This window comes from Vidua chalybeata, chromosome 6, assembly GCF_026979565.1.
Source record: "Vidua chalybeata isolate OUT-0048 chromosome 6, bVidCha1 merged haplotype, whole genome shotgun sequence".
NCBI lineage: Eukaryota > Metazoa > Chordata > Aves > Passeriformes > Viduidae > Vidua > Vidua chalybeata.
Genome location: NC_071535.1, coordinates 58,771,665 through 58,787,773, shown reverse-complemented (window position 1 = coordinate 58,787,773; position 16,109 = coordinate 58,771,665). Strand labels below are relative to the sequence as shown.

General features: G+C 36.9%; 1 protein-coding gene across 5 annotated transcripts in view; it reads right to left on the bottom strand.

Moving 5' to 3' along the window:
* The window catches only part of USP47 (ubiquitin specific peptidase 47), a 53,633-nt gene that overhangs the window by 14,178 nt on the left and 23,346 nt on the right, over nt 1-16,109 (bottom strand). For 2 of the 5 annotated variants that reach the window (XM_053946931.1, XM_053946932.1), the window contains exons 5-16: nt 15,740-15,836; nt 15,116-15,261; nt 14,233-14,312; nt 13,292-13,441; nt 6,869-6,964; nt 6,628-6,780; nt 5,085-5,273; nt 3,199-3,330; nt 2,408-2,484; nt 2,042-2,097; nt 1,393-1,505; nt 426-530 (exon numbers count right to left, since the gene is read on the bottom strand). In XM_053946931.1, the coding sequence (XP_053802906.1) occupies nt 426-530; nt 1,393-1,505; nt 2,042-2,097; nt 2,408-2,484; nt 3,199-3,330; nt 5,085-5,273; nt 6,628-6,780; nt 6,869-6,964; nt 13,292-13,441; nt 14,233-14,312; nt 15,116-15,261; nt 15,740-15,836 (1,394 nt within the window). The remainder of the gene's footprint in view (nt 1-425; nt 531-1,392; nt 1,506-2,041; nt 2,098-2,407; nt 2,485-3,198; nt 3,331-5,084; nt 5,274-6,627; nt 6,781-6,868; nt 6,965-13,291; nt 13,442-14,232; nt 14,313-15,115; nt 15,262-15,739; nt 15,837-16,109) is intronic. The other 3 variants (XM_053946933.1, XM_053946934.1, XM_053946935.1) reach the window with 2 other exon arrangements.

Below are 16,109 nucleotides of genomic sequence, written 5' to 3'. Positions count from 1 at the left end.
TCATTAGGTATCTAATACAAGGTTTTTACTGCAATGCCAATAAAAGTGCAGAATTCTTTCAATTTGCTGAGGCCATGGTGAGTCTAACAGCAGCTCTCACTGTGTGATTTTAAAATAAGGGTATGCCAGATCATACTGCCTTTTACAAGGGCAGGCTGCATCACTCCAATCAGCAATCAGCTGATGGCTACTGGCAGAAAATTTAGTCAATAATGGCAAACTAGAACACCTGAAAAAAAACCATAACAAAAAAAACCCCATCATACAGAACTTCCCAAGAATCAGCCCCCAAAACCCACCCCCAAAAAAACCCCACAGCTAAGACCTCTCAAACACTCCCACAGTATTACGGATTTAGAATCTGAAGACACAATGCAGAAAACACTACATCAAACAATTTTACTATCCTGTTACACATGGCATACCTTGTAAGCTATTTCCACAGCTTCCTTCAGTGTTCTGTCCTTATGAACTTCCAATTTGTTCTCCATCATTATTTGCTTTGTAGGATGCATGCAGAATAATTTAATCTATGAAATACAAAAGGAAGAAAAATAATCATGAAGGCATTTTCAAATGTCTTTCCATTTAAGCTGAAAACACCATATTCAAGTAGGAAATGCACCTTTAGCTCTGCTTCAGCTGTGGGGTGGTTTCCTTTCAGCTGATTACACAACTGCAGACAGAATATGTCAAAGGCACATGAGGTATATGTGTGTATCTGAATCTTTCTATAACCAGAACATCTTGTAGCCACAGGCAGCGAGCAAATGCTCCAAAGCAAAATGCACATATGAACAATGAATGTGAAATTCCTTTTTCACATAGAGAGTTACACATTTTACAATGAGAGAACTTCCTCATAAAACAATCACTTGATTTATAGATAGAGCAGCTGACTGCCATGCTTGTAAGGCACTGAGGTCCTATTTTGTTTGTTACTATTGAATTTAGGGTTGGAAAATATTCTGCTCTTTCTGCCAAATAACTATTTAGAATTAGTTTAAGAAACACCATTGCACAAAGTCAAGGGTCACAAAATGAAAAGATTTAACAGTACAAAACACAATGTGCAGCATTACACATTCTTTGGAAGTACTTTTGCTTAAAATAAGTGATAAATATTCCTTCAGTCATCTAAAGTGTTTTGGTTTTAATACCAATTCAAATCCACATGCAATACATGAATTCAACAAAAATGTCTGGTGAATACCTCTAACAGATGCCTGCACTATGTACAGCTTTCCAACAGGTGTGCAATTCATTTGAAAGAGTTGTTAGTGCAAACATTTATCACAAAGGAGTCCTTGTATTGCAGTTAAAAACCACTGTTTACTGTAGAAACATTCCCACTAGCAGTGTATTGTTACTCAGTCCAGTAGAAATTCTAACCTTGCACGTGTTGCGTTCAATTTCACGTTGCCTCTTTTCTTGTTCTTCTAATTCTCTCTCTTTCTGTACCAACTGTTTGATGTGCTCTGGATATTCATGTGCCTCAAGAAACTCTGCCAGTAAAAACAAAGCAACAGTTTTAAAAAAATACAGTTTTTCCACAGCAGGCATTACATTTCCACCTTTAGGCATTACAGGTATATTTGAGTTATATTTCTTGCCTTTTCACCCTGTTCTTTTTCCACACAAATTTCCCACTATACCATGCCCTGTTCTCTTTTTCATTATTTAAATTAAAGTGAAGTCAGCCTCTTATTCCCCTTGCTTATGTTATCAGCAACACAAGAAAGTGATAGTAGCAAAAGATTCCAGTACCAGTACACAAAGCTTTGCTGTAGTAGAGAACAGTAAAGATGAAGACTGCCCTTAATCCTGTTTTTACTATAAATGCAAATACTCTTCCAGAAAGTGAATTAGTTGATAATCAAAGTCTCAGGTTATCATCTATAGTGTGATAAAATAAATATTGCACTTCATGCAGATTAGTGTACTTTGTGACATTGTTTCACAACAACAAACAAAACCACAACATGCAACACTTAAGTTTAAAAAAAACCCCAACTTTTGCAAATACAGCTGTCGAACTTACTTGCATTTCTTGTTGGATCTTTCAGTCTGTATATCAGCATGTAAGCATTTGTGGAGCTGGGGAAGAGAAGAGACAGCTGAATTTATCACTCAGGAGACAATACTGGCATCAGAAGCTGCTCTGTTTCTTTATCTTTCAGTAAGGAGCTATACCATATCTAAGTAATACACAAACCAAGAAGGATTTTCAAAAATAAATATCACATTATTTTAATGAGCTGAAACAGCAGTCAGGGTAGCTCGTACAACTATCTGAAGCATCTACTAATAATTTTAAGGTAACATGTTAGGCATATGCACCTTGGCCATTCATTTCATTACACTAAAACACTGCCACAAAGAAAAGCAACATTACAGTAATACTAACCTAGCAAAAGCACTGGAATAATATCCTCTGCTTCCAGAAGATCCTCCATATGTTTTCTTAATATCTTCCTGAGTTATCTAACAAAAAATCAATGTAATGATTATTTGAGAAACTTGCACTAATTGAGATGTATTTATTCTCACTAGGAAACATGGCATTACACAACACACTATATTAATCATTCCAATTATAAAAATATTTCTGCTTATTTGCTGACTTCCAAAAACAATTTCAAAGTGATTTGTTTCTCCGTTTTACAATGAATGCAAACATACTTTTTTTCGTTTTTAAAGTAGGAACTTCTTAGAGGAAAAAGATACAGGTTCCTGATTGCTATAGTACCTATGGGTGATAGCTGGAACAATTCCATCAGCTGGACAGGTTTAACAGCACAGTCTGGACTGTAACAGATCTACAAACACTTCTCTAAGCAAGAAATGTTCTTCCCATGTACAGAAGACAAAATTCGAAATACAGCCTGGTCTGTACATGAATGAAGGTGTTTTTAGGAACCATCCCACCATCACTGCCAAGGAGAAATGCTCCTTTCCCCACCACACAAAAATACATAGATACATAAATAAAAACTCTCCAACCCCTAGAAATCAGTTATGCTAATGAGTGAAACATATGTATATGGCAGGAAATTAGGATGAGAGGATGAAATCAAGGAAATACTTGAAAAACGTATAATGAAACTGGTTTTATGGGCAGCTAAGTGGAAAACTGCAAAACAGAAACTTAGTGGTCCATTTATGAGTAGAAAACGTAACTAAAAATACTATTTTTACCTTGCTAACGTGCTGATCATTAAAGCTGTACCACTGATCATCACTAAAAGATTTTATACAGGCATAATAATGGCCACCAGCAGCACTTCCAGAATGAACCATGACAGAAAAGAGCTCATACAGCAAAGAACTCTGTGGAGAGAAGAAAAAGGTGTGAAATGTATCCAGTGAAGAAAAGCTAAGCAAATGGTAATTTAAAAAAGTTTTAAAATAAGGACAGAAACCCAGGTATGTAAATAGTTGGATGCAAAGAGTGGATTTGTGTAATATAAATTAATTAATGCAACAGGCATTGAACAAAACCAGAGGTCTGCTCTGCTAAACTTTACTCAGGAGTTTGTAGCTACAAAGCTTAGGTCTATTTGCTATCACCCTTCTCCACACTTGATGTCATACCCTTTTTTTCATAGATAAATGGATGGAAATACAGGGCACTAAGCACTTCAGTGCCTTCAGTGCTTAATTTAATATAAATTAAAAAATAAAACTGAACCATACTGACTCACAAGTGTTACAAGGATATTTTTAGACTATGCAGAAGAAATACTGTATGTTCTCAGCATATCCATTATTAAGATATCCAAACCAAAAAGCTTGGCTTGACAGCTTGTTTGCCTGGAGAACAAGTAGTATGAAATAGCTGGCCAAAGCTACTGTCAATACTTGGATGTCCCACTTGCATACAGACATATTAAAATATTCTGATCTTGTTCCAGTCAAGTGACTAGAATTAATTGTTTCATAATTTCCAACTAAGTCTGACAGTATTCAGAACATATACCAAAAAAACCTCTCAAATGGCTCAAGGTAAATACAAACAGGCCAGATGTGCAGATTAACATGCAAGTCAGCCTTCAGAACTGTTACTTTACAAAAGTACCAGCTGAAGCCAAACAGCCCTCTACCAAGTTTGAATGAAAGCTACTGGCCTAATTTCAGATGAGTTCACTGAACAACAATACATGAAGTACATACTGCAGACATTATCATAAAGTTCAAAATTTTTGATGAAAATTGCACCAAGTTTATCAGCAATCTCTACCAACCTTGATGTCCCACAGCAGGATGGCTGCTATCCTGGACTGACTTGCTATTTAATTCCTTTATATTTAGATGACTGAAGGAATATTTAACATTTAAACCCTTGGCTTCACCTATAACACTGATCAAAACTTCCCAATCTTCTCCTACTAGTCTGCAAGATGCTTTTGCAGCTGAATCTGGTAAACCTTGACAGCTGGCCACAAGTAAAACCACTGCTCACAAGGCAAAACAGGTCTTCAGTTTAAGGGTCTGCTGCCAAAACAAGTTACTGGAAATTCTCAGTCTGACAAGCTGGAAAGACCTTTATTCTCAGGTGACCTCCAAATCAGTTGAATTCTTTGTTGTAATGTCAATTTTTGAAAATTGAAATAAACTCACACACTCTCAACCTCTCGCCTCCAATGTCAGAATTAATTATATTTTTATCATTTACATTTGCGGTGAATAGACCCTAGCAAAGAACAAAGCATCCCTCCAGCCAGTCATTACCCCCCTCAAGCAGGATGGTGGAGAAAATCAGAAGAGCAAAAGTGGGAACATTTGTGGTTGGAGACAATGACAGTTTAACAGATAAAAGAAACACAAAAACAAAAAAAATAGTGCAGTGATGCAAAGGCATTTCTCAGCACACCCCCCCCCACCCTCCCAGCAGATCAATGCCCAGCCAGTCTCTGAACAACAGCAACCTTGGAAAGCCCTCAAGTTTTTCCTGCTGAGCATGATGCTGCACAGCAGGGAAGCTGGCATGGAATATCCTGGTGGTGAATCCAGGTCAGCCTTTCCAGCTGTGTCCCTCCTTCCAGCCTCCTGCCCACCCTTCTAACACCCCAGTGTTATCATACCTTTTCACTGCCAGCTTTAGAGATCCTCTCTGCTGCACTATTGCTTTCAAGGCAGATTCCTTCATCAACTCCATCATCATTAGAAAAATCATTGCTCATCTGATCACTGTGACAACTGCCTTCATTTTCAGCTCCACTATCAGTGCAACTCTCAGTCTGAGGAGACTTCTTAAAAATAAGACACACACACTAACATTATACAAAATAAAAGTTACATGGAACAAGAAATAACAGTGTTTGTGAAAGGAAAAAATCCATTCTGTGAAGCAATTAAATTCCTCAAAAAACTAGAGACCTCTGCAACTGAGCACCAAGAACAGACTTGTTTCTGTTGGTGTCTTCAGTCCACCTCTTCAGTATTCCTGGCCTTTGTGTGCAACTGAACAGTAAAATGAGGAGCTTTCAGACTTGGCAAGGTTATATTTATTACTAGCCAATTCCATGCACTAGCTATCCCAATTCAGTACCTGGAAGTCTGATACCAAACAACAGATCTGTTCCAACATGGCCCTGTTAATCAGAACTGACTGAAAATATTTTCAATCACAATCAAAGACTTTTTTTTTTTTCCATTTCAACTCACTGGACCAAGCCAAGGTATTACAGTAAGACTGATTAGTGTTCTGCTAGCTTAACAGCATGGTGTCACCAACACTGTAAATGCAGCTCACTCAGTATATTCATTGCTTACCTGAGCCTCTTGCCTCTGGATAATTGTTCTGATTTTCTGACAGTCCTTAATTTTATCTGAGTTCTATTCTCCCACATCAATCTTCATTGTCATTTATCCCACTCACTCTGAGAGGTATCAAATTGTCTACATGGCATCCTTCCTAAGACAAGGGTTTGCAGAGAGCCAGAAAAGCCTCTCCTCCATATGCACATCCAGGCAGTATTTCTCTTATACCAGTGCAAGCCAACAAATGTTTTCAGGAATGAAATTAGAGGAATGGTCTTCAATGCAAAATGCACAGTAAATACTTCTTAGTGAATATCACTGCACAACATGAATTTTGGTTAAAACACAAAAAGTAAAAAGCCAGAAGACTGATGGGAAAAAAATATTTTTTTTAAAAAAATCTTATTTCTAAAGCATACACTACATGGTGATTCAGAGAGATGGAATTCATTACTAATGATTTCTGGACTAACTTCAGTGAACAGAGTTTTGAAAATTTACATCACCTCTTATGACCAACACAATTCAGATAAATCTTCCCTTCTGGAATTGCGGTATATATGTAGAAGCCCTGAGAATCATGTCTTTAAATCTGTCGATTGAAGATGTAAAAAATCTGAAACAGCTTCTTTATGGAAGCTGGAACCCCAACTACAGAGAACATGTTTGTTTGCAATATTAAAGAAAAAAATAAATCCACATGAACAGATTAAAAATCTTCAAATTATAGCATAGCATGGCTAAAGGACTTTTTATGTAGATGAAAAATGTTGTTAAAATGGGTTTATAAGTCTGGAATTTTGATTTTCTGCATGAGAAACTTGAAGGAAGTTAAATGCTTTTCTCTGAAACCAAATACTTTACCTCATCTTCAACATCAATAAAGACACTCATGTCCAACTCCTCTGGAAAAGTCATGCGATCATTGAGTTTAATTCTGTGCATTGTGGTGTAATCAAAGTCAAATCTCTTCAGCTGTAATGTCAGCAGGTATGGAAAGTGCAAGAACCGCAGACCCTAAATGAAACAAGGACAAGATTATGCCCATTATCAGGATTGGTATTTACTAAAAGTAATTTTTGCAAATCATTTGACCGGTCTTTACCTTCCTTGCATCACATTTCTTCTTACATCGCTCACAAAAGTACTGATTTGGGCCATCAAGGATCTCAGGCTGAATGAAAGCATGCAGTGCTTCTTCCTAAGAATAAAAACATGTTACCCAATTTTTAAAGAGTGTTTACTACACAGGTATAAATTTACAATAAGATTGCAAAAACATACAAATAATTAATTTAAATCTATCCCCAAAATTTGACAAATTTTGGTACAGACACAATATTCAGGTAAACGTGACCAGAAATCAACCTTTCTACCCAGCCCAAGGTAAACAGTAAAAACACAATTACTGTTAACCATATCTCATTCAGTATTTGATGAATCCCAACTGTCTTTGGTTCAATAGTTACATTTGCTCCTGTTACCTTGCACATCACATTTAGTCATGTCTGTTGTGGATGTGACAGCCTGGTCAGAGAATGAGAAAATGAGGTAAGTTTTCTCACAGCGGACTTGTGAGACTTTTAGGGAGTTGTAGAGAAACGATGATAGCTTGTTATTGTAAACAACCTACAGGTGGTGTTTTTCTACTCTTTGTTTTTCTGTTCTTCTCAAGGATTGTTTGTGAGAAAAGTGTTTTTGTTAATCAGCCAATCAGGTAGAATGTGTCGGAACAGTCTATAAAGAGAAGAGCTTTTCGCATTAAAGTTGCGGTTGTGCAAAGCAGCCTTCTTGGAGTCTGGCCGCTTTCTTACTCGATAGCGACAGTCTGTAAAGTCATCTGCTGTGAAAATGAGCTTATTTTTAAACCCTGACTTGTCCTTGTTCTCCCAGAATTTTGAGATGGCTCTTCTGTGTTTCTAAAGGAGTCTTTCTCAAGAGATCCAATCTGATATTTAGAGGGAGAAAAAGGAAGGGACAGAAAAATCCTGTTACTCAGTTTCTCAGTGCCCTGCATGAAGATACCCTTAGTCCTGCTCTACCAAGGGTCTTAGGAAACTACATTTGAAGATCCTATTTTTAAGTGAAAGTTGGGGAAAGGACAAAGGAAGAGTATTTGAGTTTTGCTCCCTAAGGATCAAAATGACCATCTCCTATAAAGACAGAAGTAGTTTCCTAGCTAAACCTCATGAGGCAACTAAACAATAACTGGAATTTTGTCCTCTGACAGCTGCCTAGTTTGGGGTAGTTCAAAAAACACCACAAGTTCTGTCACTAATGCTTACATCCAGGACTTCAATGATTTCTATTGTGCTCCTCACTACAGCAATCAATATTCAAAATACAACCAAATTGATCATTATTCCTCTCCCGAACACAATTTGCAGCAATGACACTGCACATTAAGGTGTAAATACTTGAGAACAAACTTATTCTAACAGAATTCACTACAAGTATTGAGACGGGTTCACTGAAGAATTTTACCCAGAGACTTTCAAAGTTAAAACCTATGACACAGTCAGCTTGCAAGCCAAAAGCCTCTGGGTTTCTGAACTCCAAGCAGAAGCCAGAAGTTCTCTGTTCACCCATGGAGGTGAAAACAAATACAACCTGCAACAACATTTTTAAAATCATCATCTATTAATGAAGGTCTGTGGCTGTTCCCCTGAAGTCTGAATAAGAAGGGGCCTAACTGGGCAGAGTAAACTCAGCAGTCATAACACAGCTGGCAAAGAACCAATGACTGGTATCTAAATTGTGTTGTTTGGCAAATCCCACTTTGGGAACAAATCAAGGATATGCCAAGTTCTTTACAAAAGCTCTCAATTCTTCCCTCCTCCCTTCTTTCTTCCTAAGAACAGAGGCAAGCAGCAAGAACAACAAAGCAAGTATTTTCCAAAAGCTCTGCTGCTGTTCTAGGAGAAAGGACTTTTAAAAAATGGACTCTATTCCAGGTGACAACTATTTGCAAATGAAAGACTTGCCAGAATCCACAGAACAACTGTACAGTGAAGGCAGTCATCTCAACTGCCCATTTTTGGAGCCAGCCAGAAAGGCCTCTGAACAGCCCTGAAATCACAGCTTTTGGGCAGAGACTCTGCAGACATGTGAAAAATCTCTTAAGAGCCTGAAATGAACTGCTGTCTATGTCTTTACTTCCTAAATGCTAGAGAGGCTGAGTTGCTTTTTACTCCAGGGCCACAGACAGCTAATGTTTAGTAAGATTATGTACTGAAATGTGAGGAATCTCATTCTAAAATGTAAGAAAAAAGACTTAACAAGTTAGAACCTGCTTAAAAAGAAAGCAGAAGAAATGCATTGCTGTACTTTGACTATTATTCACAACTATTTCAGTGAAAGCAAAAAATGTTATGGCCAACACAGAAAACATGAATCAGAAAACATCACATAATGACATCATAATCAGTGACAGGACTCTCTTGGAGCCAAATGCCAGTTAAGGCAAGGAAAATATATTTCAAGTGTAAGAAAAAAGTTGCAGCTCATGTATCAACATGAATATAAATGGGAATATATGGAGGAAAGGACAAAAATTATTATGTAATGCTTATGCAGACTCATGTGATGTGCAATTTAACAAGGAAGCACCCTACAAATTTTTACATAAGGCAGGAAATGATGATGCTTTAGACCCCTGAGAAGGCAATGAAGCATTCATTATTACATCACTCTTGAGGTTTCACTGCTTAGCACACATAGTGAGCTGTGCTTTGAAAGGCCTGATTGGAGCTCTTGGGACCTCCATTACTTTTGAGCTATATATACAGCCATGTGTTTTTCAATCCTTGGATAACGACCATTGCTGTTCCCCAGGCTGACTCTCTTGCCTCTTACACAATCTTTACACGAAAATTAGGAGGTTTCTTAATACAATTCCTCTTCTAGTGTAGTTCACTGCCCTCTGCTCTGACAGTTTACTTGGCAAAACCAGGGACAAAGCTGCCAAGCTGCACAGCCTATCACAGCACACCCCCCCTGCCCTGCAGTGCCACCAGAAGCCAGTGTTACCTTAGGAGTTACCTTCAAAGTGGCAGCTGTTATCTACCCTTGGAGTTACTGAGCATTTCCAAAATCCCCTACACACACACTTCAAAATAAAGCCTAAGTGATCAAGCTACAGATCAGGATGACAAAAGCTATTTAAACTTCTTTCTAGTTCAAAGAATCAAAAGAACAATACAGGCTGAAAGAAATTTCTGGAGATCATCTGATCCTAATCCCTTGCTCAAATCAGGTCAAACTTTAAGCATATTGCTCAGAGCCTTGTCCAGCCAAGTTCTGAGTGTATTCAGTTTTTAGTATTCTGAGATTTCTATCACTTAGCACACTAAAATGCTGTAACAATTCAGCCTAATTATTGTCTGACTTAAGAGAGGCACTGCAGAGAACTTTCCACTCCATAAAAATGCATTATGATCTAGACAGTAGTTTGACAAGTGTTATACTGCAAGCATTTGTAAATGTGTAGATTTGTAAAACCTGTGAATAGGAGCAGTAGGACCTTTACGAAACCTTACACAACAAATGGCATTTAGGCAAAACTGCTGTTGGAAAAAGCTAGAAACTAACTGCCTTCTCAGGTTTTCAGAGCTCGTCAGTTTTCCTGTGTTCAAAGAGTAAGTTCAATGAAAAATACAAGACCTCGTTGTTACTGATCTAGCCTTAAAAACAAAAAGGAATTATCACATCATCCATATTCTGCCTTCAACAGTTTGGCAAGGACACCACAAAGTAAGTTCACATAAAGTTCAAAGTAATTTCTGCCCTAAGAAGGACTACTTGTACACATACTTACACTCTCAAAAGAAAAGCTATGTACAAAAGATCTTGAAAACTAACAATACTTAACAAAACACAACTGCACTTGCTACACCTCCAGAATACTTGGATTATGACTCGTTTTCTGGTATTACAAATCAACTCTCACTGTTTTAGTATCATAATTTCAGCATTACTGTCCTGCAAATTTTTTTTTTTACTGCAAAATATTTCAGCTTATGCCTAGTGCTGTTAAATTCAGGCATCTATACAAAAGACACTAGTACCTACAAAAATCAGTATGTGAACTGTTGCTCCTGTTTGCCTCCCTGAAATAAGCCAAATGTTTTTATGCCTGGACTTCTACTGACCTCAAGAAAGCCTGATTCAGGGTTTTTTTACACCATAACCTTGAACAATTCAGATTACTTGAGTGCTTTTTCAGAAACCATCTTGAGTCACACACTGACAACATCTCAATGCCCCAGAGCTGCCCTAGTGAGTTTGCAGCTATGCTACATGGAGTTGGGAGATAGAGTGGGGAATCAGAAAAATTCCAAATGCAAACCTTAAGACCACACTGAAGAATTTCAGAATTGCTTCATAGTAGGAAATAAAGAAAGTATGACATTATAGTTCCCAGTTCTTCAATGTCCCCGTGTATTGAGAAGTAATGCACACATTAATTAATGCAACATTTCAAGTATCTGCATTTCTTTGGTAATACACAATGTCAAACAGTGGGATAATACTCTTTAAATGGCATTCTACAGATTGACCTTATTCAAGGCTCATCCATCCATTCTCTCTTATTCAAAAGTAATGGAAAATCACTTACCTCTAACTAGAGTTCTTTGAAGGTAGTATCCTCCTTAGATCCCCTATCTTGGGTTGTGTCGCCTGCTGCAAGTTCCCTCAGGAGCTGACTAGCAAGGTCTAAAAAGTTTTACATTCCCTTCCATAAGCCCTATTAGCGCATGTGGGAAGTTTTTGATCTCTCAGACCCTTTTTCCTACACCTACTAAATCACATCACCTATGGATCAATGGAGGATACTACCTTCAGAGAATTCCATTTAGAAACAGGCGATTTTTCCCTTCTCCAAAAGCAAGTATCCTCCATATCTCCCCACTGCTGCAGACTACAGAACTAAAAATTACATCTGCTATTGATCATACATATGCAGGGAGGAGAATCAACTGAATGTGATCAGAATAGGAATTGAAAAAGCTCAAAAATTGAAGCATCAAGACAAGCTGCAACCATGTAAGTTTGTGTAACAAAAATCTTAAAACTACTTTCCTCAGTGTAGTAAACCCAGGAAATGGTGACTGGAAGGAAAAATATCATATACTATTAAAAGTAATCTGATCTTTAAGTTCTTATTCATTCAAATTTTCTGTTTTTACAAATAGACAAAGTCTTTTTTTAGCATTGCACTACAGACTTGTCCACTAAAGAAAAAAACTTTCCATTTGAGACATACAAACAATGCATTGTTAAATGCAGAATTAAACTACAGGAACTGAATAGTTTTCATTACTTTTAATAGATAATAAAAATCTAATTATTGAATAAAAATTACAACAAATAAAATTTAGTTCAGGGAATACTGCTAGAAATTAGGGTTAAAAGGCTAAAAGGGAAGCCATCTGTATATAATACCAATCTGTAATAAGACAGCTTCAATTAGCTGGACAGTTCCAGAAAATTTTCATGCAATCTTAAAAAGAATTCAAAGAATGTTACTAACTTGAATTCTTTTCCCAAGATCAATGTCCCTCACCTTTACTACTTCTCAAGATTGGTATTTAAAGTTTCAAAGTATGAAGTACTTTGAAGCTATACTGCAGTTTAAGTTAATTCTACCAATTCTTAACAGAATTACTGTCAAGAATTATGGACTATTAGTGCTTTAAAAATATTGCCAGCTCACTAAATACACAAGGAAAAATACTTAATATTTAATAAACAAGCCAATTACACAAGTGTTTGTTTAAAACAACCTTTACTGAGAAACTTGTTTGATTTATTCTTATTCTTTCTCACAACTCCATTCATAGTATACTGTAGAATTTCACAGTTTGTAGTTTTTTTTTCAGGGTGGAAAAACTCAAACAAAAGAACTTCCACAGATTTACTAAACAATAATTATGCTTGCCAGCATCAGTAAAGCTGGAGCAAAAGAGACTACAAATATTGATGCAGAATAGGATTTTTTAATCATCATTAAATTGCTGATTAAAAGGATATGGTATTTAAAAAGTGATCTTTAAAAAGCACTGTAACAACATGGCAATTAAAGTAAAAATTTTATGCCTTTCACTAACACTTTCAATAAGGCTATGAAAATTTAGCTATGTGCGAGTAAAAAAAAACAACCCAAATAAAACTTTGTGATCTCATAAAAATCTCTCAAGTAAATGCTAAAGATTTTATCAGGAAGAAAATAACTGATTACTGCAGCCCTAAGGCAATAAAGTTGCATTTCCCCTCCCCTTATACATGCACCAGTAGGACTCATTGAAGGGCGAAAGAAAAAAAAAAAAAACAAAACCAAAAAATAAACCAAAAAGCCAAAAAAAAAAGAAAAATCTTCTAGAACTTGCTAGCTGGTTCACTGCACAAAGACGAACACCCCAAGATGGAGTATCTAGGATGATACTTACCAGGGAACCAATTCTACCACTGGGGCATTATGTATTCTATGTGTGTATGGATGCACTATTAGGACCATAATAGTACACACCACGCTAGCAAACGCCTGGCTGGAGCCATAGGGCCGGATGACCAGAGGGATATCCAGGTACGTGTCAATTCTCCAGCCTTCATAGCCACACTCTAGGCACCTCACATAGTCCTTCAGTTTGCCTTGGTACAGTTGATTTATAAGATCAGCCTGAAACAAACAAATGCAGCAACAGGGATTTTAAAAAAAATTACCAATACCGTATTTCTTTGGTTTTACAAGAAAATACCTTTTTGTCAGTTAAGCTACACATTTAAAATACCATTCCCCAGCAGGACATCCATCTCCTGACTTCTTACTTTCCCCTGCCCAAAACAGGTATCAAACAAGCTTCTCAAATCATGTTACATAAGTTTCAGTGTCCTTTACAGTCATGTCTTAAGTGACTACAAAAGCACGGAATTGAATTTTAAAAGGAGCTTGATCTTGCAGACACTGTTAACAGACTGACCCTGCACTCCTTTCCTGTGTTTCCAGAGACAATTTACCAATTACTCCTATTTACCAAAACTGGCCTGCAAGAAGGTGGCCATTTATCAGAATGTATCCTGGCCAGGAATATATTCCTGACTTTCTCTTGCATTAAGGGAGAGCTTGAGCTTCAAGAGGCCACAACAAAGCCTAATAAATACTGACAGCAAGGAAGTCATTGTGCAAGTTACACAATCACTTTCTGTGCTTCAAATAAAGACTGAGTATAATATTCCAGAGTGTAGATTATTCCACTTTTAATTGGGGGAAGGAAACAGATGCAACACACTCTTGAAAGTCATATATCACAGTAGCTTAACTACTGCATCAAACGAGAAAACTGGAAAGTACCACAGATTTTCAATAAGCTGGTATTTAAAATTTAGTAAATGATCTTTATAATCATGAGAAAACCCAACAAATGTCCACAATACTACACCACTGAATGAAGTCAGTTTTTCCAAGCTTACCTGCTCCGTTTGCTTCCATTTCTGCTCCAAAGCATCAAACATGACTCTACAAAGCTCCTGCACATCATGCTGCTGCCACGCTGTTAAAAATTGAAGTTATTATTAGTTAAAACAGGAGATGTTATAAGCCCCAATCCTGACTGTAGCCTGAGCATGCTTCCCAAAAAACTAATCATTAGTTCAAGTGTGTACCTACACTACTACCTATTCACTACTGGGCCAGTGTTCAATTCCACAGGCAGCTGCCTCTCAGTGTAAGCCAGAAAAATAAGCAGCCAGCTTGTTCACTGTGTTTACACATAAACAAGAACTGTGCACACAAGCAAGAATATGTGAATAATACAGAACTACTAATGTACTCTGGTATAAAACAAACTGCTTCTGATTTCTGTCCCACTTTGTGCTGATTCTCCAAAATCCAACTTTCAACTTCTCATCACCATGTGCTAATGGAAAAATCAACAGGTTATGGGGCAAAATTACACCACACAAGTATAAAAAGGACACACACAGTGCTTGATTTGAAGTAGACAATAATATGGGTAATTCCATAAATGCAACATGGGCATTTGACATTTGTGATTCAAAACAGAAGCAAGTTTCCTATAAAGAATTACTTTTTTAGAAACAATTAACATGTGCAATGACTCATGTCATTATTTTTGTTTAATTACAAAAACATAGTGCTTTTTACTTTAGCAGCCTAAAACTCACAGCTGCCATTTCTTTAACAATCAAACACACTGCACAACAAAGAATCCAGGTAGGCTGTTTTGTTTCCACTGAAAAAGTCGATTGTATTAATTACTCTTAATTCTGGTATTTTCCCCCATGAACAGCAGCAGCTGAAGCAAACCACAGCAGTTTAACAGCTGCACATTACCTTCACTACTGTCCCATCCAAAACTCCGTGTAACGTCTGTTGTTTCAATTGCCCTTTTTTTGCTGGTCTGCAGTAAAACAAACAGTCTCTGAAGCTGGTAGGGGATACTCCTCTCAGGATCCTCTTCAGATTCCTCAAATTCCCACCTATTTGGAACACAAGATATTTGACAAATAAAAGTGCTTTGAAAGCATTACTCAAAAAGGCATTAAATCAACATTTATTACATTTCAGGTCTGCCAGGTCACAGGTTAACTGCAGCTGTTTCCTGGGAGAAGTCAAATGCAGTTGCTTTCCATTTCTGCAGTAAATGGCAATGATGCTCTTCAAATGTTTAAATATAAAACCAAAAATTTTGAAGACATTCACTGTACAGACATGAACTGCACTTCACATCAAATTTAACTTTCAGTTTGATGTTTTCAAGATTCTTTAAAAAGCGTCCATGCCATAACCAGTAACATATTTTAATGAAAAGCTTTTAAGCAGATATAATTTATAAGCTTGACTTTCATTATGATTTCAGTATCCAAAAAAGGAAATTTTAACACGTGAAATTCCAAAGGGTCTCCTACCAATATGAACCAGCACAAATTTAAGAAGTTTTTTATTCTATATACTCACTTATACAATGCATTTCTAAATTCAGGAGTCATGAAAAGTGTTTGCAGAAGGCTGTTCAAGTAGCAAGTCATTGCTTGATTTACCAGCCCCACATAACCTAAAAACATGAGAATAATGAGATGGAAATAATGCAAAAAGAAGGCACAGCAATTCAAGACTTAAAACACTTGACAAGAAGACAATTCTGTGCTAGTGTTTAAGAACTGCATTCGTCTGTTGTTATTTATTGTTATTTACACTATAAATGAAGGGAATGCTATAATTTCTGAGAGCAACAGAGAATAATAGTTTATATAACAAAAATAATTCTCCTGAATGACATGAAGCTGGTTTTCTGATCACATTAAAAAGCAATATTTAATGCTGAATA